The sequence below is a fragment of the Staurois parvus genome, unplaced genomic scaffold (genome assembly GCF_062004578.1).
Source record: "Staurois parvus isolate SC_StPar_1 unplaced genomic scaffold, SC_StPar_1.0 ptg000229l, whole genome shotgun sequence".
Taxonomy (NCBI): Eukaryota; Metazoa; Chordata; class Amphibia; order Anura; family Ranidae; genus Staurois; species Staurois parvus.
This window is the reverse complement of record NW_028318025.1, coordinates 3,426,302-3,445,668: the sequence shown is the minus strand read 5'-3', so window position 1 is coordinate 3,445,668 and position 19,367 is coordinate 3,426,302. Positions and strand designations below refer to the sequence as shown.

The following is a 19,367-nucleotide window of genomic DNA, read 5'->3' as shown; positions in this document are numbered from 1 at the left end:
AATAATCATAAAAAAGAATATAATACATTTAATTCAATAATATAATCAAACTAAAAACACTGAAATTTGAAATATAGAGCCAAGTTTGGACATCACTGAGCAAAGTCGCAAAATCGTTTTCAGTGTCTGATGATGTATTTCCCCACGAATCATTATCACTCAATTCTGCAAGTGGTTCTGATTTACTATCGCTGTTCTCTAGTTGGTCTAAAACCGCTTTTGACCTAAAGGGACGCTTTTTGGACGCCATGGACGTTTCTCAGTTTCCAGGCAGAAAGAACAGTAAAAATGCAGGCAGGGCACAGGACAAAGCACTAGGGACAAAATGTATGTGAAATGGTTTGATACAGTAATGTTTTACTATGTGATTTTAGTGAAGGTCACTTTTTTTGGTCATTTTCAAATTTGCCACTGTTCCGTCCCCCGTACGTCCCGACGCTTGCAGGGGACGGAACCCAGATGACATATGCCGGCATGCACCAGATTACATTGCCGAGGACACTGCAGGAGGGACATCGCGGGAGCGCAGGACAAGGTGAGGGATCGCGGAGCAGCGCCGCATAGTAAGCCTGAGTGTAGTTCGGGGTTACCGCTTGTGGTACTGAAACTTTACCCCGAGCTACACTCGGGAATACCGCCAGGGAGGTTAATGGAGAGATTTGTGAAATCTATAGCAAAATACACCCAACCAACAAATCAAATAGTTCTAGCTATGACCTATAAAGTTATACATAAGAAACAAGGCATTATAGTTATTACATGTGCTGAATGTATAATACAAATAGAATGTACGTTTCCTTTTAGACGCGATATCCTTTGCTAGATAATCCAGAGATGTTGAGGAAAACGGCGGATGACTTCTTGAATCGAGTTGCTCTGACTGATGCTTGCTTGCTGTTTACACCATCCATTATTGCTCTCACTGCTGTCTTATCTAGTGCTTCGAGAGCAGGCCTTAATATTGAGAGGTATGTTGTCACCAATAGGGACAATGTAATGACATTTATAAAATGCTGCAAGGCCTGGTATTGTAAAGGAAATCTTTGCTGAAAAAAACTGGCCATGTTGTTTCTGTAAAATCTAGCTGCTAGCTGTCAAGTTGGACCTCAGGCTTCAACATGTTTTAAAGTATAAATAAAGGCAAAACTTTTTTAGTTTTGGACAGAGTGAAGAGAGATTAACCAGTTGCCTGTTGCGCTATAGCCAAAGGACGGCTACAGGGCGCTTGTCTGGTTGTGTGACGATGTCCATGGATGTCATTCCAGAACACGCCCCCAGTGGTGCGCTGCCGATAATCGCTGTGTCCTATGGACACAACTGATCACGTGATACGGTTAATGGCCAATCATGGCGGCCTTTTACCACATGATCAGCTGTGTCCAATGGCACAGATCACCAGTTAAATACAGTTGCTGGTTATCGGCTGCACTTTCCTCACGCTGTCACAACGTGAGGAAAGTACTGCCGATAACCGGCAATTGTCAGAGAAGTGATCGGTACTGATGATCAGTGCCGCCCACCTGCATTCATCAGTGCCAACCACCTGTGACCAGCAGTGCTGCCTATCAGTACAGCATCATCAGTGCCAGCTCATCAATGCTGCCTATCAGTGCAGCCTTAGCAATGCACATCAGTGAAGGAGAAAAATTGCCTGTTTGCAAAATTTTATAATAGAAACAAAGAAACTTTTTTTTTTTTTTGTAGCGCAAAAAATATAACACCCAGAGGCAAGTAAATACCACAAAAAGCTCTATTTGTGTGAAAAATATTATAAAAATGTCATATGGGTACAATGTTGCATGACCGCGCAATTGTCATTCAAAGTGCGACAGCGCTGAAAATTGGCATGGGCAGGAAGGGGGTAGAAGTGCCCAGTAGGCAAGGTGTTAAAACACCTATTTAGTGTTTTTTGTTTTGTTTTTAATATTGTTGTCTGTGCTCCCATTCGTGAAATTCACCCTTTCAGTTTGTCCAGTTTGCCATCATCATTGAACGTGAAAGTAAAAGATAATCCCAAATTTCGGGTTTTTCCCAGAAAAGTAATAGAAGGGAAATCTTCCAATGTGTACACTAGTTCTAGTGACCTGCTGGAGGGAAGCACAAGGGGTTCACTAATTTGCAGGGATTTCCTCTCATTTCTGCCTGTTTTGACTATGGTACAAGAAGTGAAGGGAAATCTCCCCAATGAGGCACAGCTGGCAAAATAAACCCTCAGATAAAACTGACAGGGATAATCCAAATTGGGGGGGGGGGATTGCCTATAGTTCATCTAAATCTGACTTAAACCATTATAGAGCCACCATAAACCAAAATGCCTTGATCTGCTTACTTGTTGCATAAAGTATGTAAGTCGTGGGGTAACCTTGATAGCTAGCCTATGTAATTCTCATCACAGGTCTCTGAAACAGATGTTGATATGGCAGGACTGCAAAAAACAAATTGTCTGTGTCCACCCATTCTGCTTACTTCTGTTTACCTAAACAAAAAAAAAAATATCCTCGTTGAGTTAAAGTTGGGGAAGTTTTATGGTTTCCACCTGCTTGGCTATAATTTGATTATTAGGGGTAGCTGCCACACACCGTTCCTTATCTTTTAACTCTTCCACAGGTATTTGGAGGCAGAGGGATGCCCCACGAGGGGTTTTTGTCATCTTTTGGTTGTTTTAAAATTGCGTTGGAGTTATGTTATGTGGTTAAGTCTACATGCAAAGAATGCTTGGGTAGAATTCTCTTACTAAATGATCTAGTTTTATATGTATAAATAACTTATTAGGAGATGTTATTGTTCAGAATAGAACCTAAGAAAAAGTAATCTATTTCTGTATTTCAGTTATTTATTGGAGTGCCTTTCTCTAAAAGACAGCCGGGAAACCATGGCTCATCTGCTGGATGGAATGAAACGTATGTTCATTTCTGTCTTTCGGATATACATGGTAAAACTACATTGGAACTTGTTTTTTCAGTTCTTTAAAACCTGACAAGCAATGTTGTATTCATTGGAGTAGAATCAGTTTGATATGCTGTAAGTTGAATAATGAAAGTCTGTGTACTCAGGATTTCAGGGGTTTCTGGCACCTATTTTAACTCCATTTATCTTAGTTCTAACATTCTACATGTACAGTATTTTGCTGTAGGTTTCCAACTACAAGCCTAGTGTGTATAAAGTTAAGTGCAACCTAACAGTGTTTGCTCCCCAATTATTGTATTCACTTCAGGTTCATAATGATATCACTGACAGAAAGCAAATTATGGGCTACCTCTGCCTTTATTTATTAGGAATATGAAGCCATGTTTGCCCTGATTGTCTTTTAGGCAAAAGGCAAATTAGCCTGAAACATGGTTTTCTGTCTGTAATAGTTTTATCAATGAAAGCGATCATCCCCGAACAGCAGTCAAATGCCAGGACTTGCTCTTTCATTAAGTATGCATGGACTTTTGGATCTTGTGATCCTGGTGTGCACCTCCAGGACAAACAATTTATTTTGAGCAGTGGTTCCTCTTTAGTAAATTAGGATTTGTAAATACCACCTATAAATCTTTGCTGCATTGTTAGTTGATCTCTAATGGTGTGTTTAAACAATTTATCACATAGGTCTAAAGATACTGGTATCAAAATATGAGTTTGCTAGACCTGAAGATGTTGCTTTAATAGAGAAGAAATTGGAGAAGTGCCACAGTAGTGAAATTTCTTCTTTGGTTAACACGTAAGTAGCAAAAATATCTGTACATAAATTCGCCAGGTGTCATATTTAAAACCTTTCACTGGTCAAAATGGAAATACCCCCCCCCCACACACACACACTTTTACCCTGCTTACCACTGTGAAAGTGAACATTATTTTTTATTTCTTACTGGAGTCCTCAGTAGGGTTTTCTGGGATTAAAAACTGGTGGTTCCTCCACCGACTACTCTTGTTGCCTCTCCTCCTCTTAATACTTAATATCATCACACTGGTGTTGGAGTCTTTAGGATCCTGTGAGAACCCAGCCAGTGATGAGTGTTCATGCCACCAGGAAGCAGTATTGCCACCTAAACAAGGATCCTCCCACTCCAGCAGCCCAGAAAAGAGTAAACTCAGGTCCATGTGCATCATGTTACCCTGGTTTAGGAATCTAGACATACTAATACAGACTGCAGGAAATGGTTTCCCTTCTCTGGATAAGTGCCTCCTGGCTATGTGTGGGGGACCTGGGACCCTGTGACAAGATTGGAATGGGGCTGGCTTGTAAGCTGCACTTGTATTGGACCCGGCATGCAGACAGTTCATCATGGTATGCATTGCCACCGGGTGCTCTACAGGTTGTAGGTAGGGGAGCCCAGTCAATGGAATCTCTATATAGATTCAAACTAGGACAGATAAAGATCCCCAAGAGTCAGGAATAAACTCCCAATCGTGCAGTCTTTATTAAAATGATGTTTAAAAACAATACATAAAGCAAACGAATGGACTGACATTGAAAGTCACTGCCGACCTGGTGACATCATTAGAAACCACACTCCAACACATTTCATCCAATCAGGCATTATCAAGGGGCAGGACAAACATGGGAGATTTTTCTGAATTTCTAATGTAATTTTTATAATATGATCTCCAGCAACATATATATACTCATTTGTATACCTATATAGAGGATGCACTGATCCCCGTGTATATGGCCCCAAACGAAAACATTTCTTGTGTGTGTGTGTGTTGTGTTTTTTTGTGTTGTGTTGTTTTTTTTTTGTTTGTTTGTTTTTGCATAGAGCAGGTAAAGCTTAGAGCCTCTGTTACCTTTTATTGCTTCCTGGGAAACCAGTAGAAGATTTGTACTCCTTTCCTTTGTGACACCAGGAGCTTCACTTTTTACCTTCATTGAGATCTCAATTTTGTGTTGACTGGCACTTTAAAAGCTGCATGTTGTCTGGCAGCTAAGGAGAAAGTTTGAATAATGCAGCAGACATGATTCTTAAGCCCTGAACACACTGCAAGTTTTTTTTTTTTTCGTTCAGCACAGCGTGTTAAATGAAGAAAAAAAAAAAAAAAACTGACACATTGTCGTACCAACACAAACTGTGTTGGTGAGCTGATCTCCCTTGCTATGCTTTTGTATTCTGACAGGGGGCTGCACTTACGACTGTAATAAACCTGGCCCTGATCACTTCTTAATCTATCTTTTGAACTTTGCACACTGTTACTCTTGGCTTCCCAGGAATACAGTAGCACAAGTCAGTAAACCAGTCACAGAGACTATAACGACAGAGACATAGCCTGTTTACAACTAATTTGCTTGGCAAATGTCCACCAATGTATTTAATATCCAAAATGTAGACTAAACCCCACTCCTTAATGACTGCCACAGGTATGTAAAGGGAGGAGCTCCAGTCTAGGGCCTCTTCCACAGAATCCCTAATACAAGACACACACGTATGCTCTGTCTGTATGAGAAGTATGTTAGGTGGATATGTTGATTTGTATTGTTAAAAGCTGTTGGAAATTTCTAGACAACTGCCATGTATGTGGTCAGCATTGGAAGTAGCAGAGTCTGTTTATAAACATAATGAAATGCCAAACTTCATCTTCTTGTGTTTGTCTTCCATACTGCAGAGAAAGTTTGGCACCTGTGCCAAGTTTTATTGCTCCCTGGTGAACCAATGGAAAGCTTTCCACTCATTTCCTTCCCTGTGACACCAGGAGCTTCACCTTTCCCTCTATCATTTTACCAAAAACAGTTAAATCCATTTTAAGTAGATTGGCCCTTTAAGAGCTTTGTGGTGTTTGGCAAATAAAAAGCTAAATAACGCAGCAGACTTCATTCTGAGCAATTACAAAACGTATCATTATTTTGTTCCAATCTAAAGTTCCTTAACAGAGCAGGAAGGCTTTATTCATCTACTCTAGCCGTTGTCAGCTAGGATTCCTCCAAAGGTTACTAGGGGTTCCTTTTGCTGTGGCTGATTGACCTCCCATTGATGGTGCCTGCATAGTTTCAGAGCCGAAGCCACTTGGTAGAGCCAGCAACATGACACCAACTATCTATTTAGCTGTTGACATTCTTCCCGCTGGCCACCAATTTAAGAGACATTTTTCCACTCATCCCCAATGAATTGGTTATAATATAGGTTTCTCAAGGCCTAAACGTTATTTCAAGGGTTCCTCTGGGACAAAAAAGTTGAGAGAGGCTGATCTACAACATCAAAGGCTTGTTCACACCATGGTGCAGAGACATCTGTTTTTTTCTGCAAGGGCACAACAAAATCAATTATTCTTCATATGCCCAGTTTACACCACAACACTGGTATCATGTGCAGATGTTTTCTGCTTAGGAAACTGCAACATCTATAATTCAAACTCACATGTAAACTGATGTCTCTGCAAGTGAAATCTGCGTGTCAGTTTTTCTTCAAGTATGGTGTGAACGAGGCATAGATGATTTATTAATATTATTTCACCTGTCTGATTGCTCTGTAACAGGGATCTGCATTATATTTAAATTCTAGATTACATCCATAATACAGTGGATATAAAAAGTCTACACACCCCTGTTAAAATGTCAGGTTTCTGTGATGTAAAAAAAATGAGACAAAGATAAATAATTTCAGAACTTTTTCCACCTTCTTTAATGTTACCTATAAACTGTACAACTCAGTTGAACAAACTGAAATCTTTTAGGTGGAAAGTAAAAATAATACCTTTGTCAGTGAATAAACCTAATCAGAATGAAGCTAATGCTGGGCTTTCTTAGTAAAAAAGTTACCATGTTTTTCAAACAGAAAATCATGGATGCCCATTGTAATAAATTTATTTTTTGTAAAATAAGGAATTCTTGCAATTAATAGATATCAAAGATGGGTTCTTGCGCATCCTAATACTTGTGGTGGCGGATAATTACTTTGAAGCTGTGGCTTCCCCTTTTTGGTCTCGCCACTGCTTCTTGAGTTTTTATGAAGGTCTTGACTCCTAACAGTGGTGACACTTAACATTCAAAAGAGATTCACTTTCTAGGATACCTGGACAATCTGCCTTTTACATTCTGTAAATACAGGGGGTCTGGGTTTGAAAATGTATGCACAGCTGTCTCAAATAATAATCTTAAATTTTGTAATATGTTTACTTACTATGATTGTTTACTCTATCTGGTGGCCATAATGCCATATTTTTTGGAAATACTTCAATCTGGAAAATACAGCATCATGGCCACTAGATGGAGCTGATGATCATAGGAAGTAAAACTATTACACAAATGACAGCAATTTTTCATGACAGCTGGACTTTAGGCATTAACACTGCAAATTTTATATAAATAGACCCCTAAGTGTTGGTTTACAATCATTCTATAACCAGGTGCTAGTGAACAACGGTGAGCTGTATAATTATTCTTAATTTTTGTACTCACATTTCGCTAATGGAAAATTTAAAATTAGGAACTATTTAATATGAATATGATGTGTACAGATTTATATGAATGTGTACTGATCAATGAACTAAACTTAGTGTCCGTGTGATCCCTGTTTGTCTTTCATGGTTTAGTTGTGCTGTGTCCAGGGCCACCATTTAGTGGTGTACAGGTAGTCCTCCCATACCAGGCCCAGATCCCATCTGGTCAGCAGATGGGCCCAGCTGGGGCTGCCTGTGGCTCTCCCTTCTCCTTAAAGTGTCCTTCCCAATGCCCTGTGCAAAGTAGGCAGATGCCAGGAACTGGGCAACCTGGTGGGTGTGGCGGCAGCTTTCTCCTCTCCTCGCATAAGCGACAGCTTCATTCTGGCTGATCTAAGGTTGAAGATGGGGAGGGATGGGAATCAGATAGTAGCCCTGCAAATTGTCCATTTCTAGCCACGTGTAAAGTGACTTGACTTACTACCCTACTACTACATGCTGCTCACTGACTGTCCTTCCACAACAAACTTTGTCCCTGCCACTAGATACTGCTTTCTGTCTGCCTTTCTGCTACATACTGACCCCTCCAGCCACCACCTACTTCTCACTGACCCCCAGCCACCACATATTGCTTACTGACCACCCTGCCACCACATACTGCTCACTGACTTCCCTGCCAATGCATGCTACAGGGCAAGGTAGGAGGGTCCTGCCGAGTAAACTGTACAGGGCTCCATGATTTCTAAAGGCGGTCCTGGTTTTGTCTCTCCTGTAGGTGTTAATTTCATCTGCTCACACTTCTAAATTGTCTGTGTCAACTTCAATCTTCAGGTGTCAAAAATCTGTTTGCATATATATGAGGATCCAAGTGCAAAAAAAAATAATGCAAAGGTGTTCTTTTTCAAATATAAGAATTTGATAAACTCACTACACTACAGACTAAAGTTCAACATACTTTACGACAGTTATGTTTTAATGAAAAATATAAATTCCTTTTGTAGACCTGTGACTATCAATCTTATGGGTGCCACTAAAAATGGCTTCACTTGCCCACGTGGCACATTTGTCTTAAGTTACTGACTCCTGTAATATACATTTGTAAATTGGGTCTTGCCACAAGCAAGGACTTAGGTCTGCCTAAGCAGCGGGCAACTCCATCACCCCCTTTCTTTTACAAAGGGTTTTATTATAGAATAAGCAGAGATAAACAAACATTCGAGAAACATATACATTGACCTACAAATATGAGACATACAGGGCGTTTGAGAAATATTTCCGAGCATGTACTGGTAGAAGCATAAGCATAAACTGAATATTTAAGTGCCATGGAGGAGAAGACAGGGAAGGAAAAAAAAAGGGGGAGTAAGGAGGAAACGGTAAGCAAACATTTGGAGGTCAATGACAATGCAAACTCTAAGCGAAAATTTGCTATATCAGCGCATAGAAAACAGGAGAGGCATGAAGTGACGCTTCTCCAGAGGTAAATATATATTACAGACATTGGGCTCACAAAGGAGTCCAGGTTGCCTAGGTAGTATTGCAGATGTAGCACTCAGAGAAATTAACACAATCATTACAATTGGCATAAGAACAGATTGGACAGAAGAATAAAGAGACAATTGATGAGAAGACGAAGACAAAAACAAAACCTAAGAAAAAAAAAAAAGACAGACAAAAACAATCACAAAAGGGCTCCAGGGCAACCGCAACAGAATCGATCCTCCTATCGACAGAAAGGACCGGTCAAATCTCGAAGGTCCAGCCAAGGACGCCATATTTGCAGGAATTTTGTATGGGTATCCAACAGTATAGCCGTCAGTTTTTCATTAACCATTATGAAGTTCATCCGGTTTTTGACAGCCTCGAAGCTGAGAAGAGGAGTCTTCCAAGTCCTTGCGATTGTCAATTTAGTAGCCATAAATAAATGTGATGCCAGCTGCCGTTAAGGGCGGAGAAGGCCCTCCAGTGGTATCGGATGGGAGTCTAACAAATCTACAGTAGCCCACAAGGGGAAATTGTGAGATGCATGAATATGAGCTAGAGGGGCAATATTAGCTGCCAGGTAATAAGACTGGAGATTTGGGACAGATAACCCACCCTCACTCCTTCGAGCAAATAAGATATGTTTACTAATTCTGGGTCGAGAAGAACTCCAAATGAAGGACAAAAGTTTTCGCTGATGGATACGCAATATATGCGAAGGAACAGGAACTGGTAAAACGCGAAATAAATACAATAATTTAGGGAAATAGGTCATACGGATCGCATTGATTCTGCCAAATCATGAAAGCGGGTAATGAGACCAGGAGGACAACATCTCGGTCAGCTCTTGGAAGACAGTGGGGAAATTAGCCCGGTATAGTCTGTCATATGTTGGGGTGAGCTTAATTCCTAGATATGGTAGGGCCGAGAGCCATTGAAAAGGGAATGAATGTTTCAAAGTAGCCAAAAGTGATGATGAGAGAGTAATTGACATAGCTTTTGATTTGGCAGGATTGACATGAAGACCCGAAAGAATTGCAAAGTAATCCAGAACCGCAAGTAAATTTGGCAAAGTAACCCCTGGAGTCGTAATTGACAACAATATATCGTCTGCGAACAGAGACAACTTATGTTGGGAGCCGGCCACATCAATCCCCTTAATATCAGGATGCATACGAATGGCTTCTGCCAACAGTTCCAAGGCTAAAATAAAAAGTATGGGGGAAAGCGGACAACCTTGTCTAGTACCCCTGACAATCGAGAACGTGGAGGACTCGAATCCATAGTATTTAAGTTTTGCTTGAGGGGATGTATATAGCGAAGAGATCCGTCGTAGAAACGAGGGGCCAAAGCAGTTAAGGACCGATAAAAGATAAGGCCAGGATAAAGTGTCAAAGGCCTTGTTGATATCTAACGATAGGAGCATCATATCAATTTTGCAAGTATGAGCTAAATGTTGTAATTGTAAAATGCGTCTGATGGCATCTCCAGCTTGTCTGTGAGGGACAAATCCCACCTGGTCCCCTTTTATCAGACGAGAAAGGAAAGAATTCAGTCGAGTGGCCAAAATTTTGGTAAGGATGTTCATATCAATCTTAATAAGACAAATAGGCCTATAATTTGCCCAGGAAGAAAAATCTCGATCCGGTTTAGGGATCATAACCACATCTGCGGTCAAAGAGTCCGGATAAAAGTTCAAACCTCTCTTCACCGCGTTAAACATGGCAGCAAGGTGAGGGGCAAGCACATCAGCTAATTTCTTGTAATATAGCGCCATGTATCCATCTGGACCTGGGCGTTTGCCCGTCTTCAGGTCTGCTATACATTGCAAAACCTCTGATATTTGGATATCACGGTCAATCAAGTCCTTATGAGCAAGAGTCAAAGTAGGCAGGGACAAATTCGATAAAAAGTCAGAAATTGACTGGGGATCAGCCTGTGTGGGATCAGTATAAAGTTTGGCAAGTCGATACCGGAGTTCCTCCAAAACCGCTACAGGATTACTTGTGAGAGTATTGTGAAGAAATCAGTTTGGGGTGATGTGTAAAAGAACGTAATCTATGAACCATTATGGAGTCTGGTTTGTTTGCTTTACTATACCACTTCTGGCATGTCCAGCATAAGGAGCGCTCAGCCTCATCCGTCAAACAAAGGTCCAGTTCTAGGCGAGCCTGATCTAACAATCTACGGTTCGAAGGGGTAGGTAACTGTTTAAATTGAGCCGATGCGGAAGCTAACTTTGATTCAAGCTGACACTGTTTAAGCTGCCTATCCTTCTTTCGTCTTGAAGCTATCTGGATAATATGAAGAACAGCCTTGTAAGCTTCCCATAACGTCAACGAAGAAGAGACCGAAGCCAAGTTTAGCTGGAAATATTCCTGAGATTTGCGCTATAGTTCTGCCTGAATCTCCTTCAGCGAAAGCAGGGAGTCATTCATTATCCATGAAGAATAGGCCAGCTTACAGAGAAGAGATCGACAGACCACCAAAATGGGATCATGATCAGACCATGGAACCGTAAGGATAGAGACAGAGCGAACCAAAGGGAGATGCTTACGGGATACAAAAGCATGATCTATTCTGGAATGAGAATGATCAGGGTGAGAATAATAGGTATAGTCTTTCCCCCGGGGATGAAATTCACGCCATAGATCTACCAGGTTAGGGGTACTTAATATACGTACAAAGGACTTAGCTGATGCGGAAGGGACAGGATGCTCTGCCAGATATTTATCTAGTGCGGGATTTAACACTAAATTGGAGTCCCCTGCCATCAAGAGAGTACCCCGTTGATGTATAGCAAAGAGGGAACAGGTGTGACAAAAAAGTTCCAGGATTAACATTGGGAGCATAATAGGACATTATGGTAACCTCTATACCTTGTATCGTGCCCTGTAGCAGAAGGTATCCACGATTAGGATCAGCAATACGCTTCACTCAGACAGAGTTTTGCTATGGAAGGCAACTAGCACCCCTCTCTGTTTAGTGGAGCCAATAGCCTGAAATATCTGAGGGTAGCGTGCATCAAAATATTTTGGGGCAGAAGTAGTTGAAAAATGAGTTTCCTGCAGACAAGCGATATCAACTCGACGGGCTCGAAGAAAGTTAAATATCTTTACCCGTTTCTGCAGAGAGTTCATCCCTTGAACATTCAGAGATAACCAGTTCAACGGCATAGTGATCGGAAGGAAAAAAGGTCAGATCCGCCCTGTTCCCTGGGAGCCCTGGAAAAAAATTTACAAAAACACACATGACAAGGAACAAAGAAAAGGAAATGGAGAAGAAAGAAATAAACAAGAAGACATCTGATATACAAGCAATATATCTGTGAAACAGCAAGATTAATAGAAACATCGTAATAATCACCTGTGGGTAAAATACCCACATAGAGGCTGGGTAGCGGGCGGGACAAAAAACCAGACCGCTAGCCAGCTCAGAGGGGGACACAATAATCCACCGGAACAACTCAACATTAATAAAAAAAAGAACAGAATTTATATGCAAACAACTTAGGCTAATACACCTGTGCGTGAGTGGTCAATAAACTCGTAAGACGATGAAAATCTCAACCAATCAGAGAGGAGAAGAGAGAGGGAAAAAAAAGGGGGGGAGGAGCCTGAGATCCACTCTGGCTTGGAAGAGATAAATCACGTGAAGGTTAGGGACCCCTCGGCCCTACGGATGTTGAAGCCTCCTCATTCGGGGAGCGGGACAAATCCAGATTCAATTCCAAAAGTGGCGGCAAATATCCACATGTAATGAAGCTGTATACTGACTGCCAGTCACTAAATATCAAGTCGCGGAGACTTCCTGGAAGCACTGGGCCTGTAGAGATCGAAGGGCCTGAGAGCTACTCTGGCTTGGAGAAGAAGATTTACGCGAAGACTGGGAATTCCGAGGGCGTGTAGAAATTGTAGCCTCCTCACTCTGGGAGTGTGGCAACTCCAAATTAAGCTCCTGAAAGTGACGGCGAAGATCTGCTGGTGAAGAAGCCTGGAATTGACGACCTTGGAAGGAGAATGAGAGCTTGAAAGGGAAGCCCCATCTGTACTTGATATCGGCTGATTGAAGAATTTGGAGATAGGGTCTCAGAGTGCGACGTTTGGCAATCGTAACTGGGGACAAATCCGTAAACAGATGAATAGAGTGTCCCTGAAACTCCAAAGCCAGACGCTCCGAGCCGCCTGCAACAGGCGCTCTTTAGTGCGGTAAAAGTGGAATTTAATAATGTCCCTGGGAGGACCCTCCGTGGGCTTAGCAGCTAAAGCTCTGTGGATACGGTCAAACTCCAAATGCTCCAGGGGGATCTCAGGAGCCAACTCCTGGAAAAGAGCAGGTAGCAGTACCCTATAGGTCGGTGATTACCTCGGGGACTCCGCGGATGCGGAGATTATCTCTGCGGGCTCTATTCTCAGCGTCTACCAATTTATCTTTTAAAGTGTCCAGCTCAGCATGTAGATCCTCCACCTCCTGTTCATGACCCTCCAAGACCGTAGTCGCTAGATCCATACATTGTTCCAATTGATGAGCACGAAGGCCCAGTTCTTTTAAGCCCCTTACCAGATCAGAAGATAATTTATGGGAGGCGACTGTAATCTCCTCTCGCACTATAGCATGGAATTTGTGTAATAAGGCTTCAGGATTTTGTTCAAGAGGTTCAACCATCCCCGATGGGAATTGCTGCTATCGCCATCTGACTCAGGGTCTCCCGGAAGCTGAGTGTTATCATCAGGCTCAGGAGGGCTAGGTGTTAGCTTAACGACATGGCCTTGCGGAGGGGATTGCTGTTGGGCCCGATGTTTAGGTTTGGTACGTGGAGTGTGATGCATTAAGAGAAGTCCAGAGGGTTCCAAATCGCCTTCAATCTATTGGAGTAGTACACTAGGGCGTAGAAGCCCAATTGCCGAGGTAAATATTCCGGTGGCACAGCACAGGGAGATCACTTAGTCATCCTCCCCTGACGCGTGTACGTGTCCCCCCGACGGGGATGCATTCACATAAGATCCATTATTATTATACGCCAGTAAATGGTGTAATCTCAGTTGAAGTAGGCGTGGGCCCCAATATTTCAACAGCCAGTGAAATGTGGGTGGCTATGATAACTAGGCCAGGTGTACAGACATTCTGAAAGCTAGCCAAGAGGTGCCTCAGGTTCCCCTAATTCTCCCTTTTGGGAAGGGGGCTGAAAGATGGAGCTTCTCCCCCTATCCAGGGCCACTTCCCCACTATAATAGGCCTCCAGGCCTTGCAGGAATGTTATAGGGGCTTGGCGTGGTCCTCAGGACCGTCAGAAGAGCCAGGGGGACCCACTCAGACTGTCCCAGTACCTGACCTGTTTGTGGGGTCCGTAGGGCAGAGCGGCAGCGTGTCATCCCAGCTGCGGTGGCGATCCGTCTCGCCCGCGGAATCAGGAAACACTGCGGCTTCAAATGCCGCAGTAGGCCGCAAGCCGTTCGGTGCCCCGGATGGTCGGAGGGGGGGGGGGGACAAAATTGCCCAGCACCCCTCTTCAGGTGTCAGGCGGGGTCAGGGGATCTTCGGATCTACAGTAGATGGCTGCTGTCTCTGGGATGGCAGCGGATAGTAATGCAGGGTGCCGGAGCTCAGGAAAAAGCGTCTGCACCCAGCGCCATTTTGGACACACCCCTGACATCACCCCCTTTCTAATGTGAGAGTCGTAAACCATTTTTTCACTGTGAATCATCCATTAATGACAAAATGAAAACACTTTACTTTTTATTGTAGAAAGAAGAGAAAGGGTTATGAAGATGATGATTATATATCCAAAAAGCCCAAAATGGAAGAGGTTAGTACAGATTTTGTACTTTGACAATTACAAGAAAAATTGATTTGCCAGAAAAGTGTGCTTGTAGATCATCTTCTGCTAGTGGAAAAACATGTTCACATCACTTAAGCAGATCTCCTAGTTCACCTTTTCATGATTTGAGGTAATTGAAACCTAGATCAGCTTTTCTCTGTCGCAGCTTTTTAAAAAAGTATGCAGAACCTCGAAGCACCCCAATCTAAAATGTGAGAAACAAATATTTTTTCATTTTGTGAGTCTGGGACACTCCATGCACACAACTGTCTTGATGAAATTAACTACACATTAGAGATCCCCACCTCTTGTCAGAGTCACCCTTTTAAGTGATTGTAACGGATATACAGTGCTCAACATAAATGAGTACACCCCTTTTTGAAACGTAAGATTTTAATCAATAGTTTAATGAACACAAGAACAATTTCCAAAATTTTGACAAAACGTGAGTTTTATAGAACATTTAGTTTAGCTCATTACATGAAAGCAAGGTTATTAATATAACTTAATTACAAAATCTTCAGTTTTACTCAAATTAGTTGATGCAAAAATTAATACACCCCACAACAAAAACTACTCCATCTAGTATTTTGTATAACCTCCATGATGTGTAAGGACAGCACCAAGTCTTCTAGGCATGGAATGAACAAGTTGGCAACATATTGCAGCATCTTTTTCCATTCTTCAAGAACGACCTCTTTTAGAGCTTGGATGCTGGATGGAGAGTGATGCTTAACTTGTCTCTTCAGAATTCCCCATAGTTGTTCTGTTGGGTTCAGATCAGGAGACATATTTGTCCACTGAATCACTTTCACACTGTTCTTCAGAAATGCAACTGTGGCCTTAGATGTGTGTTTTGGATAATTTGTCATGTTGGAAAAGCGCAGGACGACCAAGGGCATGGAGTGATGGTAGCATCTTCTTCTTTCAATGTAGAGCAGTACATCTATGAATTCATCATACCATCAATGAAATGCAGCTCCCCGACACCAGCAGCACTCATGCAGCCCCACAGAAGGACACTGCCATCACCATGTTTAAATGTAGTCATCATGCATTTTTCTTTGTACTCCTCACCTTTTGCGACACTAAAATTTTTGAAACTGATTGGTTCAAAGCTGTAATTTTGGTCTCATCACTCCAAAATACAGAGTCCAAGTAGTCTTATTTTTCAGCATGTACAGGTGAAACTCGAAAAATTAGAATATCGTGCAAAAGTTCATTTATTTCAGTAATGCAACTTAAAAGGTGAAACTAATATGAGATAGACTCATTACATGCAAAGCAAGATAGCTCAAGCCATGATTTGTCATAATTGTGATGATTATGGCTTACAGCTCATGAAAACCCCAAACCCACAATCTCAGAAAATTAGAATATTGTGAAAAGGTGCAATATTCTAGGCTCAAAGTGTCCCACTCTAATCAGCTAATTAAGCCATAACACCTGCAAAGGGTTCCTGAGCCTTTGAATGGTCTCTCAGTCTGGTTCAGTAGGAATCACAATCATGGGAAAGACTGCTGACCTGACAGTTGTGCAGAAAACTATCATTGACACCCTCCATAAGGAGGGAAAGTCTCAAAAGGTAATTGCAAAAGAAATTGGATGTTCCCAAAGTGCTGTCTCAAAGCACATTAATAAAAAGTTATGTGGAAGGGAAAAGTGTGGAAGAAAAAGGTGCACAAGCAGCAGGGATGACCGCAGCCTGGAGAGGAATGTCAGGAAAAGGCCATTCAAAAGTGTTGGGGACTTTCACAAGGAGTGGACTGAGGCTGGAGTCAGTGCATCAAGAGCCACCACACAGATGGATCCTGGACATGGGCTTCAAATGTTGTATTCCTCTTGTCAAGCCGCTCCTGAACAACAAATGTCAGAAGCGTCTTACCTGGGCTAAAAAAAACAGACCTGGTCTGTTGCTCAGTGGTCCAAAGTCCTCTTTTCTGATGAGAGCAACGTTTGCATCTCATTTGGAAACCAAGGACCCAGAGTATGGAGGAAGAATGGAGAGGCACACACTGCAAGATGCTTGAAGTCCAGTGTGAAGTTTCCACAGTCTGTGTTGATTTGAGCCATGTCATCTGCTGTGTTGGTCTACTATGCTTCATTAAGTCCAGGGTCAATGCAGCCGTCTACCAGGAGATTTTGGAGCACGTCATGCTTCCTTCCGCAGACAAGCTTTATGGGGATGCTGACTTCATTTTCCAGCAGGACTTGGCACCTGCCAAAAGCACGAAAACCTGGTTCAATGACCGTGGGATTGCTGTGCTTGATTGGCCAGCGAACTCGCCTGACCTGAACCCCATAGAGAATCTATGGAGCATTGCCAAGAGAAGGATGAGACATGAGACCGAACAATGCAGAAGAGCTGAAGGCCGCTATTGAAGCATCCTGGTCTTCCATAACACCTCACAGGCTGATAGCTTCCATGCCACGCTGCATTGAGGCAGTAATTGCTGCAAAGGGACCCAAACCAAGTACTGAGTACATATGCATGCTTATACTTTTCAGAGGTCCGATATTGTTCTATGTACAATCCTTGTTTTATTGATTGCATGTAATATTCTAATTTTCTGAGATTGTGGATTTGGGGTTTTCATGAGCTGTAAGCCATAATCATCACAATTATGACAAATCACGGCTTGAACTACCTTGCTTTGCATGTAATGAGTCTATCTCATATATTAGTTTCACCTTTTAAGTTTAATTACTGAAATAAATGAACTTTTTCACGATATTCTAATTTTTCGAGTTTCACCTGTAGTTGAATTCTTAATTAGGATTTTTTTTTTTTTGTCTAAAATTTTGCTTTGCTTTTAAAACTTTCATTGGGGTGTGTTAACCTCCCTGGAGGTATTCCCGAGTGTAGCTCGGGGTAAAGTTTCAGCACCAAAAGCGGTAACCCCAAGCTACACCCGGGAATACCATGCAGCGTTGCTCTGGGATCCCTTCTGCACTTACCTTGTCCTGCGCTCCCGCGATGTCCCTCCTGCAGTGTTCCTGGCAATGTACTCCGGCCGATGCCGGCATCTGTCTTCTGGGTTCCGTTCCCTGCGATGTCGGGATGTACGGGGGATGGAACCGGCGGGAAATTTAAAAATGTCAAAAGGTGATATTCACTAAATACACTAAAATCACATAGTAAAACATTACTGTATCAAAGCATTTAACATACATTTTGTCCCTAGTGCTTTGTCCTGTGTCCTGCCTGCATTTTTATCGTTCTTTCTGCCTGGAAACTGAGAAATGTCCATGGCGTCCAAAAAGCGTCCCTTTAGTTCAAAATCGGTTTTAGACCAGCTAGAGAACAGCGATAGTAAATTAGAACTAGTTTCAGAATTGAGTGATAATGATTTGTGGGGAAATTCGTCATCAGACACTGAGAACGATTTTGCGACTTTGCTCAGTGATGCGAACTTGGCGCTATATTTCAAATTTCAGTGTTTTTGGTTTGATTGTATTATTGAATTAAATTTATTCTATTTTTTATGATTATTTATTAAATTATTTACGATTTCGTGTTTCAAATTTTATCATACCCGGGAGGTTTACTAGAGTCTTGTTCGGACAGATTTCAGTGAGTTATTCCTAAAAATTACAGACCTACAATAAAAAAACAACGTATTTCCATGCAAAAAAAGTACAGCTTTGAGCACAGAAATACAGCCATAATCAGACCACTAGGGAGGCTAATTTTTGCAACATGATCTTGAATTAATTTGATAGGAAAATTCTTTTTGGTGTGTGAAAATTAACAAATCTTGTTTTGTAATCAATGGCCTTCATTTGTGGGAGTATTTTGTAGTATAGTGTCCCATAGAAAACCTTTACTTTTCTTCCTCAGAATCAACATTTTCTGACAAATCTGTTGGGCTGTACTAATTAAACCTTAATTCAGGGAATAAACTCTTTAACATCAGCCATCCATCACATCACAGTGCCCCCTAATCACACAGTCATTTTTATATTTGTTAAACTCTTGTAGCCCAGGCTGGCAGAAGAGCACAGTGTTAAATAGATTAATGTTCGCTCAGCACAGGGCATTGTGCAGATTGTTGACATACATAATTTAGGTGTGGATGGATTAAAGACTAAATCAGAAAACTCTGTTGAGAACAGGACTTTCGTGGCTCTTAACTAGTTCTTGTGTACCAAAGATGAAACTAGTCACCCATTCACTGCCTTGCAGGTAGAATGTGGTCCATGACCTAGTTATTATCCATTACCCTAAAAGCCTTCTGGCAGAGGTGCGTGTTTTCTGACAGAATCTCATGAAATTGCGTACTGAAGTTTTTATAAATAATTTATAATAGAGTAAAATCAAATTTGCAATTCACTCTTTTTTCTTTTTTTTTTCAGGAGTGGAGTGATGATGATTTAGTGGATTCTTTATAGTTACTGGACATGTACTACAGTTTTGTACATAACAAATGTGTATTTTTGTTTCAGGTATTTAAACTTTTCACAGTTGAGTTTGTATTTGTGTAAAAGGTATCATATTGTTAAATAGAGCTTTAAAATACATTTTGTTTATATTAGCTGATGCATGGCCTGTTTTTTCTTTGTACTGGGGATCACAGACTATTTGGTGGAAGGCTAAAGCTATGCACACTTTTTTTTTTTTTCTCCATTCTTATTGCAACAGTGGAAATTGCATGAGCTGAGTTTGTACACAGAATATCTTGATCATACAGTAGAAGACACAGATAGTATCCAT

At 41.6% G+C, this 19,367-nt stretch overlaps 1 protein-coding gene across 4 annotated transcripts in view; it reads left to right on the top strand.

The window, feature by feature from the left end:
* Positions 1 to 19,367, top strand: part of CCNH (cyclin H) — a 45,464-nt gene that overhangs the window by 24,026 nt on the left and 2,071 nt on the right. For 2 of the 4 annotated variants that reach the window (XR_016313062.1, XR_016313061.1), the window contains exons 5-9: positions 805 to 968; positions 2,830 to 2,900; positions 3,592 to 3,703; positions 14,581 to 14,641; positions 19,010 to 19,099. Coding sequence is in view for 2 of the 4 variants with exons in the window: in XM_089679636.1 (XP_089535762.1) it covers positions 805 to 968; positions 2,830 to 2,900; positions 3,592 to 3,703; positions 14,581 to 14,641; positions 19,010 to 19,045 (444 nt within the window). In the remaining 2 variants the exon portion in view is untranslated. Of the gene's footprint in view, positions 1 to 804; positions 969 to 2,829; positions 2,901 to 3,591; positions 3,704 to 14,580; positions 14,642 to 19,009; positions 19,189 to 19,367 lie in introns of those variants that run through there. The other 2 variants (XM_089679636.1, XM_089679638.1) reach the window with 1 other exon arrangement.